Source organism: Lonchura striata, chromosome 35, assembly GCF_050655825.1.
Source record: "Lonchura striata isolate lonStrDom1 chromosome 35, ASM5065582v1, whole genome shotgun sequence".
Classification (NCBI taxonomy): domain Eukaryota; kingdom Metazoa; phylum Chordata; class Aves; order Passeriformes; family Estrildidae; genus Lonchura; species Lonchura striata.
The window spans coordinates 167,728-177,429 of NC_140737.1; the positions used below are offsets into that span (position 1 = coordinate 167,728).

General features: G+C 63.8%; 1 protein-coding gene and 1 long non-coding RNA gene across 2 annotated transcripts; both read right to left on the reverse strand.

The window, feature by feature from the left end:
- Nucleotides 1-708: 708 nt before the first annotated feature.
- On the reverse strand, nt 709-1,651 carry LOC146764207 (uncharacterized). Its single transcript, XR_014950897.1, has 2 exons — nt 1,421-1,651; nt 709-1,032 (listed from the first exon to the last, which is right to left on the reverse strand). It is a non-coding gene; the product is annotated as an uncharacterized LOC146764207 (long non-coding RNA).
- Nucleotides 1,652-3,735: 2,084 nt separating this feature from the next.
- LOC146764208 (uncharacterized) lies at nt 3,736-9,549 on the reverse strand. Its single transcript, XM_085565115.1, has 4 exons — nt 9,475-9,549; nt 5,479-8,775; nt 4,738-4,832; nt 3,736-3,877 (listed from the first exon to the last, which is right to left on the reverse strand). Exons 2-4 carry the CDS (start codon nt 8,765-8,767, stop codon nt 3,803-3,805), a joined length of 3,459 nt encoding a protein of 1,152 aa, XP_085421241.1. The 5' UTR covers nt 8,768-8,775; nt 9,475-9,549; the 3' UTR covers nt 3,736-3,802.
- Between the last annotated feature and the right edge of the window lie 153 nt (nt 9,550-9,702).

A 9,702-nucleotide genomic window follows, 5' to 3' on the forward strand; every position in this document is an offset into this window, starting at 1 on the left:
CCGCGGGGGCGGCACGAAAATCTCGATAATTCCCCAAAAATACAAAAACACCTCGGGGGAGCCAAAAATGAAACGGGTTAGACACGCGGAAATGGGGTAAAAACCCAAAAAAGGGTTAAAAACAAAAAAATGGGGTTAAAGACACAAAAATGCACCCGAGGGGGCGATTTTGGAGGTTTTGGGGAGGTTTTGGGGAGATTTTGGGGCAGTTTTTGGGAACATTTTGGGGCCATTCTGAGGCAGTTTTGGGGATATTTGGGGGCAGTTTTTGAGGGATTTTTGGGGCGGTTTTGGGGAACATTTTGGGGCTGTTTTGGGAAGATTTTTGGGGCGGTTTCTGGGGGATTCTGGGGCGTTTTTTTGGAGGGATTTTGGGGCTTTTTTGGGGGGGATTTTGGGGCGATTTTTTGTGTCCCCCGCCACCGTGGCGACGGCGCTCGCCAGGACGTCACCGGAGGTGTCCCCAAGTGCCACCACCGCCCCCGACACCAAAGAATGTCCCCAAGGAGCGCCACCGCCTCCCATCGCCCCCACGCCCCCAATTAAAGCCACCAGGTGCCACCAGGTGCCACCAGGTGCCACCAGGTGCCACCAGGTGCCACAGGTGCCACCAAGGTCCCACAGGTGCCACCACCCCCCTTGTCGCGGCGGGGAGGGACCCGCGGGTGTCACCTCGGTGTCGCCAAGGGACGGGGACGGGGACGGGGACGCTGCTGCTCCGCCTTTATTGGGGACAGGGCGGCGACACCGGCGCGGGAGCGGGGACAGGGCGGGGACAGGTGGCAGGGAGCGGGTGGCACCGGGGGGACGCGGCGACGGCGACACGGGGGTGGCACCGGGACGGTGGCACCGGGACGGTGGCACCGGGACGGTGACACGGTGACAAGGGGACGGTGACACGGTGACACGGTGACGGTGACACGGTGACGGTGACGGTGGCACGGTGACGGTGGCACGGTGACACGGGGACGGTGCCACGGCGACATCCGCGGCGCTACAGCCGCTCCCGCAGCTCCTCCGAGTGTCCCCAACCTGCGGAGGGGACACGGAGAGGGACAGCGCTGGACACGGGGTCCCCGCGCGTCCCCAAATGTCCCCTCCCCGCGTCCCCGACTGTCCCCTGTCCCCGCTGTCCCCTCCCCGTGTCCTCTCCCCGTTTCCCCGTGTCCCCTCCCTGTCCCCGTGTCCCCTCCCCGTGTCCCCTCCCTGTCCTCTCTGTCCCCTCTGTCCCCTCCCTGTGTCCTCTCCCCGTTTCCCCGTGTCCCCCCCGTGTCCCCCCTGTCCCCTCCCTGTCCCCTCCCTGTCCCCTCCCCGTGTCCCCCTGTCCCCTCCCTGTGTCCCCACCTGTGTCCCCTCCCTGTCCCCTCCCTGTCCCCTCCCTGTCCCCTCCCTGTCCCCTCCCTGTCCCGTGTCCCCTCACCGCGCCTGGCGCTGTCCTCGCTGTCCCCGGACGTGTCGCGGCTCCCGCTGTCCCCGAGGGGCGCCACCCTCGGCCACTCCTGCCGGGGGGGGTGGCCCTGGGGACCTGTCCCCTGTGTCCCCTCCCCTTGGGGACCTGTCCCCACTGTCCCCTCCCCTTGGGGACCCGTCCCCTGTCCCGGGACAGGCGGGGGTGGCGCCTGGGGACCTGTCCCCTCCCCTTGGGGACCTGTCCCCTCCCCTTGGGGACGTGTCCCCTGTCCCGGGACAGGCAGGGGTGGCACTTGGGGACCCGTCCCCGCTGTCGCCTCCCCTTGGGGACGTGTCCCCTGTGTCCCCTGTCCCGGGACAGGCGGGGGTGGCACTTGGGGACCTGTCCCCACTGTCCCCTCCCCTTGGGGACCTGTCCCCACTGTCCCCTGTCCCGGGACAGGCAGGGGTGGCACTTGGGGACCCGTCCCCGCTGTCGCCTCCCCTTGGGGACCCGTCCCCTCCCCTTGGGGACCCGTCCCCACTGTCCCCTGTCCCGGGACAGGCGGGGCTGGCACTTGGGGACCTGTCCCCGCTGTCGCCTCCCCTTGGGGACGTCCCCAGGCTCCGGCCGGGGCTCGGGGATGTCCCCAAGGTCCCCGCGGCGCTTGGGGACGTCCCGGGTGTGGCCGGAGCCACGTCCCCAAGGCCTGGAGCCACGTCCCCGCGTGTCCCCTCGGTGTCCCCTCCTCTCCCCGCGCTGTCCCCGCGTGTCCCCACGGTGTCCCCTCGTGTCCCCGCGCTGTCCCCGCGCTGTCCCCTCCTGTCCCCTCGTGTCCCCGCGCTGTCCCCGCGGGCAGCAGCGACCGCAGCAGCGATGTCACCGCCTGTCCCCAAGGCTCGGGGACAGGGAGGGGCGCGGCGGGGCCTGGGGGAGGGGAGGGGACACGGATGGGGACAGCGACAGCGACAGCGCGGCCGGTGTCCCCCCAGTGTCCCCCTCCTTGTCCCCAAATGTCCCCAAATGTCCCATTGTCCTCCCTTATTCAAATGTCCCCAAATAACCCCCAGTGTCCCCCCATCGCCAGTGTCCCACTGTCCCCACCCTTATCCAAATGTCCCCGAATTCCCCATCCCCAAAGCCCCCCCAATGTCCCCAAAGCCCCCCCAATGTCCCCAAAGCCCCCCCAGTGTCCCCAGTGTCCCCAATGTCCCCGATGTCCCCAATGTCCCCAATGTCCCCAAGCCCCCCAATGTCCCCAAGCCCCCCCCAATGTCCCCAAGCCCCCCAATGTCCCCAAGCCCCCAATGTCCCCAATGTCCCCAGTGTCCACAAGCCCCCCAATGTCCCCAATGTCCCCAAGCCCCCCAATGTCCCCAAGCCCCCCCCCAATGTCCCCAAGCCCCCCAATGTCCCCGGTGTCCCCTCACCCCCCAGCAGCAGCAGCGTCCCCAGGGCCACCGCCAGTGTCCCCAGTGTCACCTCCATGGCGCTGCCACCCCCCTCCCCGCTGTCCCCAACTTAAGGGCTCGGGGACAGGGACGTCCCCTGGGTGGGGACCGGGGGTGGCCGAGCCCCGGGGCGGGGACAGGGCTGTCCCCAAGGGGGGACACCGGCACCCGAGGGTCCCCAGTGTCCCCAGCTGCCCGTGTCCGCGATGTCCCCAACCCCTCCAGGTGTCCCCAACCCCTCCCTGGTGTCCCCAACCCCTCCCTGGTGTCCCCAACTCCTCCAGGTGTCCCCAACTCCTCCAGGTGTCCCCAACCCCTCCAATGTCCCCAACCCCTCCCTGGTGTCCCCAACCCCTCCAGGTGTCCCCAACCCCTCCCAGGTGTCCCCAACTCCTCCAGGTGTCCCCAACCCCTCCCTGGTGTCCCCAACCCCTCCAGGTGTCCCCAACCCCTCCAGGTGTCCCCAAGCCCTCCTGGTGTCCCCAACTCCTCCAGGTGTCCCCAACCCCTCCAGGTGTCCCCGCCCCCGTGGTGGCACCTTGGGGACAATGGGCCATTGTCTGCAGCCACTGCCCTTGACCAGGTGACAAATCCGGGCTGGGAGCGCAATGTCCCCAATGTCCCCAATGTCCCCAAGGTGTCCCCAATGTCCCCAAGGTGTCCCCAATGTCCCACTGCTGTCCTCAGGTGTCCCCAGGGTGGGGACAGGCCAGGACTCGCCGCTGTCACTGCCCGGGGTGGCCCCAAAAATGGAAAAAATTAAAATTTTGGGGGGATTTGGGGGAATTTTGGGGGGGGGGGTAATTCTGGGAAATTTAGAGGAATTTAAGGGAATTTGGGGAAATTTGGGGGAGATTTTCGGGGGTTTTGGGGTCACAGGAAGGCCTCGGACTCTTTTGGGGCGATAGAATCGGATTTATTGGAATTTTGGGGGATTTTGGGGGGATTTGGGGGTTTGGGGTCACGGGAAGGCCTCGGGGGGCGGCACCGCCAGCGCGGCCGAGCTGATGATGAAAACCTTGACGTAGTGCACGGCCTGGGGGGGGGGCGGGGGTCAGCACCCCCCGGGACCCCCCAAAATCCGAGACCCCCCCCGGAACGCCCCCGGGACCCCCCAAAACCAGGGAAACCCCCAAAATCCCCCCAGAACCCCCCAGGACTCCCCAAAACCCGGGAAACCCCCAAAATCCCCCCAGAACCCCCCAGGACTCCCCAAAACCCGGGACCCCCCGAGAACCCCCCCGGGACCCCCCAAAACCCGGGAAACCCCCCGGGACCTCTGGAACCCCCCCCGGACCCCCAGGTGTATATTGTACCCCCCAAGTGATTTTTTTGCCCCCCCGGGAAGTTTTTACCCCCCCAGGTGAATTTTCCCCCCCAGGTGTATTTTTCCCCCCCAGGTGTATATTTTTCCACCCCAGGTGTATTTTTACCCCCCCCAGGTGTATATTTTGCCCCCCAGGTGTATATTTTCCCCCCCCAGGTGTATATTTTCCCCCCCAGGTGTATTTTTCCCCCCCAGGTGTATATTTTTCCACCCCAGGTGTATTTTTACCCCCCCCAGGTGTATATTTTGCCCCCCAGGTGTATATTTTCCCCCCCCAGGTGTATATTTTCCCCCCCCAGGTGTATATTTTTCCCCCCCAGGTGAGTTTTTTTCCCCCCCAGGTGAGTTTTTTCCCCCCCAGGTGTATATTTTCCCCCCCCAGGTGTATATTTTTCCCTCCCAGGTGAGTTTTTTTCCCCCCCAGGTGAGTTTTTTTCCCCCCCAGGTGAGTTTTTTCCCCCCCAGGTGTATATTTTTCCCCCCCAGGTATATATTTTTCCCCCCCAGGTGTATTTTTTCCCCCCCAGGTGTATTTTTGGTGCCCCCCGGTGATTTCCCGCCCGCCGTACCGCGCCGAGCCCGGCCAGCAGCAGCAGCGCGAGGAGGAGGCAGAGGAGGGCGAGGAAGAGCAGGGGGCAGCCGGGGGGGGGCGTCTGGGGGGCGCCTGGGGCGGGGCCAGAGCGGGACACGCCCACTGAGACACGCCCCGGCAAACCCCGCCCCCTTTGTGCAAACCCCGCCCCCTTTGAATAAACCCCGCCCCTGAGAGCAAACCCCGCCCACTTTGAGCAAACCCCGCCCCTTTGTGCAAACCCCGCCCCCTCTGAGCAAACCCCGCCCCTGAGAGCAAACACCGCCCACTTTGAGCAAACCCCGCCCCTTTGTGCAAACCCCGCCCCTTTGTGCAAACCCCGCCCCTTTGAGCAAACCCCGCCCCTTTATGCAAACCCCGCCCCCTTTGAGCAAACCCCGCCCACTTTGAGCAAACCCCGCCCCTTTATGCAAACACATCCCCATTTATGCAAACCCCGCCCCTTTATGCAAACACATCCCCATTTATGCAAACCCCGCCCCTTTATGCAAACACATCCCCATTTATGCAAACCCCGCCCCTTTATGCAAACACATCCCCATTTATGCAAACCCCGCCCCTTTATGCAAACCCCGCCCCCTTTATGCAAACACATCCCCATTTATGCAAACCCCGCCCCTTTATGCAAACACATCCCCATTTATGCAAACTACGCCCCTTTATGCAAACACATCCCCATTTATGCAAGCCCCGCCCCCTTTCAGCCCCGCCCCCTCACCTGCTCCGCCCCCTCGGGGAGCGTCCTCGGTGACGTCATCGCTGACGTCATCGCCGGCGTCACGGCGGCGGCCGAAGGGGGCGGGCCCGAGCAGCGGCTGCTCCGCCCCCTGGGTGACGTCATCGGCGACGTCATCGGTGACGTCGTCGTCAGGGTCCGGGGGGCGGCCCAAGGGCAGGAAGGGTGTGATGTCATCGTCGGCAGTTACGTCATCGTCGGCAGTGACGTCATCGGCCGTGACGTCATCAACTAGGTCGTCCCAGGCGGCGTCGAGGTCCCCGGTGACGTCACCGGGCAGGGAGGAAGTGACGTCATCGGCGGCGGTGACGTCATCGGCAGGGAGGATCCCCAGGCCGGGCACGGTGACGTCATCGTCGTCCTTGGTGACGTCACAGAGGAGGCGGGCTCGGCAGATGACGTCATCGGCGAGGTCACCCCCGTGGATGACGTCGTCGATGACATCACCCCCTGGAAGGGGATGGGCGGGGCAGAGGGTGATGACGTCACCGATGCCAGCGTCGTTGATGACGTCATCACTCCCCGGTGTGACGTCATCGTCCCCGGGGAGTGCGGCTGTCACGTCACCCCAGCCGATGACGTCACAGGGGAAGCCACGCGCGATGACGTCATCGGCGGCGTCGCTGTCGGGGCTGAGGGCGCCATCCGTGAGGTCGCGCAGGGTGATGACGTCATCGGTGACATCATCCATGTCCCGCGGGAAATCGCTCCCGGCTGTGACGTCATCGGTGAGGTCAGGGCTGGTGATGACGTCATCCAGGAGGTCATATCCGGGGGCAATGACGTCACCGATGACGTCACTTCCTGAGGCGGTGACGTCATCGCCGACGTGACTCCCGGGGTTGGGGGAGATGACGTCATGGCCGGTGATGACGTCACCGGCGGGAGCTTCCTCTGGGGCAGAGGGAGTGACGTAATCGCCGCTGGTGACATCGGAGGTGACGTCAGCAGTGACGTCAGCAGTGACATCAGCCAGCGGCACAGAGGAAGTGATGTCATCACCACCAGTGACATCGGAGGTGATGTCAGCAGTGACATCATCAGTGACATCAACGGTGACATCAGAGGTGACGTCAGCTGTGACGTCACCAGTGACATCACCCAGCGGCGCAGAGGAAGTGACGTTGCCCTCGGCCGTGACGTCGTGTGCCTCCTCAGCGGCGATGACGTCACCGGTGATGACGTCACCGCCTGTGACGTCACCGGCGGGCTCCTCCTCCTCGGGGGGCGGGGCCAGCACGGTGATGGTGATGCCCCCGGCCCGGCAGGCGACGGCGCCGCGGAGCCCCGGGGAGGGGACAGCGCTGTCCCCAAGGTCCCCGACCCAAATGGCACCCGGGGCGGTGACGTCATTGTCCCCAAGGTCCCCGTCCCCAGTGTCACCTGGGGCAGTGACGTCACTGTCCTCCCTGTCCCTGACCCCGCTGTCACCGGGGGAGGTGACAGCGCTGTCCCCTGTGTCCCTGTGCCCCCTGTCCCTGTGCCCCTTGTCCCTGTCCCCAAGGTCACCTGGGGCAGTGACGTCATTGTCCCCAAGGTCCCTGTCCCCAGTGTCACCAGGGGAGGTGACACCGCTGTCCCCAAGGTCCCCGTCCCCTGTGTCCCTGTGCCCCCTGTCCCTGTCCCCTGTGTCCCTCAGACCTGGGACACCGCTGTCCCCAAGGTCCCTTAGGGCCGAGGCCGGAGTGTCCCCAATGTCCCTGTCCCCAAGGTCCCCCTCCCCAATGTCCCTCGGGGTGGTGGCACTGCTGTCCCCAGTGTCCCTGTCCCCAGGAGTGGGGACATCGCTGTCCCAAATGTCCCAAGGGATGGTGACAGCCCTGTCCCCAATGTCCCTGTCCCCAAGGTCCCTGTCCCCACTCCCCATGTCCCCCCTGTCCCCGTCCCCGATGTCCCCCAGGGAGGTGGCAGCCCTGTCCCCAAGGTCCTGCAGGGCCAAGGCCGGAGTGTCCCCAATGTCCCTGTCCCCAATGTCCCTGTCCCCAGTGTCCCCCAGGGCAGTGACGTCACTGTCCCCAATGTCCCTGTCCCAAATGTCACCTAGGGCGGTGACGTCATTGTCCCCCCTGTCCCCAATGTCCCTGTCCCCAATGTCCCTGTCCCCAAGGTCCCTGTCCCCAGTGTCCCCCAGGGCAGTGACCTCGCTGTCCCCAATGTCCCTGTCCCAAATGTCACCTAGGCTGGTGACGTCATTATCCCCCCTGTCCCCAAGGTCCCTGTCCCCAGTGTCTCTCGGGGTGGTGGCATCGCTGTCCCCGCTGTCCCTGTCCCCAGTGGCATCCCTCAGGACAGTGACATTCAGCGTGGGGACAGCCCTGTCCCCAATGTCCCCTGTGTCCCCAATGTCCCCCGTGTCCCTGATGTCCCCAGTGTCCCCAGTGTCCCCAAGGTTCCCAATAGCCTCAATGTCCCTGCTGTCCTTGATGCCTTTGATGCCCCCAACGTCCCCGATGTCCCAAATACCTTTGATGTCCCCAATGTCCCTGGTGTCCCCACTGTCCCCAAGGTTCTTGATGTCCCCAATGTCCCTGATGCCCTCAATGTCCCCGGTGTCCCCATACCCAATGTCCCCGATGTCCCCAAGGTTCTTGATGTCCCTGATGTCCCCAACACCCTCAACGTCTCCTCTGTCCCCAATGTCCCCAGTGTCTCCAATCCCCGCAGTGTCCCCGATGTCCTTGTCACACAGGATGGGGACACCGCCCTGTCCTCCATCCGTGGTGACCGTGATGTCCCCGATGTCCCCATGGTTCTTGATGTCACCGATGTCCCCAATGCTCTCAATGTCACCTCTGTCCCCAAGGTTCTTGATGTCCTCAACATCTCCGAAGTTCTTGATGTCCCCTCTGTCCCCAGTGTCCCCAATGTCCCAAATATCTTTGATGTCCCCACTGTCCCCAAGGTTCTTGATGTCCCCCATGTCCCCAATGCCCTCAACATCCCCAATGTCTCCAACGTCCCCTCTGTCCCCAATGTCCTCAACGTCCCCTCTGTCCCCACTGTCCCTGGTGTCCCCAAACCCCCCAGTGTCCCCAGTGTCCCCGCTGTCCCCAATGTCCCAACTGTCCCCGATGTCCCCAGTGTCCCCGATGTCCCTGCTGTCCCCGCTGTCCTCGGCCGGCGCGGCGGTGACGGTGATGGTGATGCCGCCGGCCCAGGCGGTGCCACCCCCGGTGCCACCCCCGGTGCCACCCCCGCGCTGTCCCCGGGCGGGGCCGGGCTCTGTCACCTCCCCGGGGGGGACACGGGGGGAGGGGCGGCCCTCGGCCATGGGGACACCTGGGGGACAGAGGGGACAGAGGGGACGTCAGCGGGGGAGGGGACACGGGTGACAGGTGACACGGGTGACACACAGGAGACACACAGGTGATACAGGTGACAGAAGTGACACACAGGTGACATTCAGGGGACACACAGGTGACACAGGTGACACACAGAGGTGACATTCAGGTGACACACAGGCGATACAGGTGACAGAGGTGACACAAATGACACAGATGACACAGGTGACACACAGGTGACACACAGAGCTGACACAGGTGACACAGATGACACAGGTGACACAGGTGACATTCAGGTGACACACAGGTAACACAGGTGACACAGGTGACACTGAGGTAAGACAGGTGACACAGAGGTGACACAGAGGTGACACAAATGACACAGGTGACACAGGTGACAGAGGTGACATTCAGGTGACACACAGGTAACACAGGTGACACAGGTGACACTGAGGTAAGACAGGTGACACAGATGACACAGGTGACACACAAATGACACAGGTGACACAGAGGTGACACAGGTGACACACAAATGACACAGGTGACACACAGGTGACACAGAGGTGACACAGATGACACAGGTGACACACAAATGACACAGGTGACACACAGGTGACACTGAGGTGACACAGATGACACAGGTGACACACAAATGACACAGGTGACACACAGGTGACACTGAGGTGACGCTCGGTACCTGCGGTGGCCCCGGTGGCCGATCCGGGGCTCCCCGAGCCCAATTTGGGTTTTTGGGTCTCGGCAGCTCCGGCTCCCAGGGGGCGGGGCCAGAGCGGCCCCTCCCCCTTAAGCCCCGCCCCCTTTAAGCCCCGCCCCCCTAAGGAGGCCACAGCCTCAGGAAGGGCACTTTGCAAGTTAATTTAATTTAATTTAATTTAATTTAATTTATTATTTTCACGAACAAATT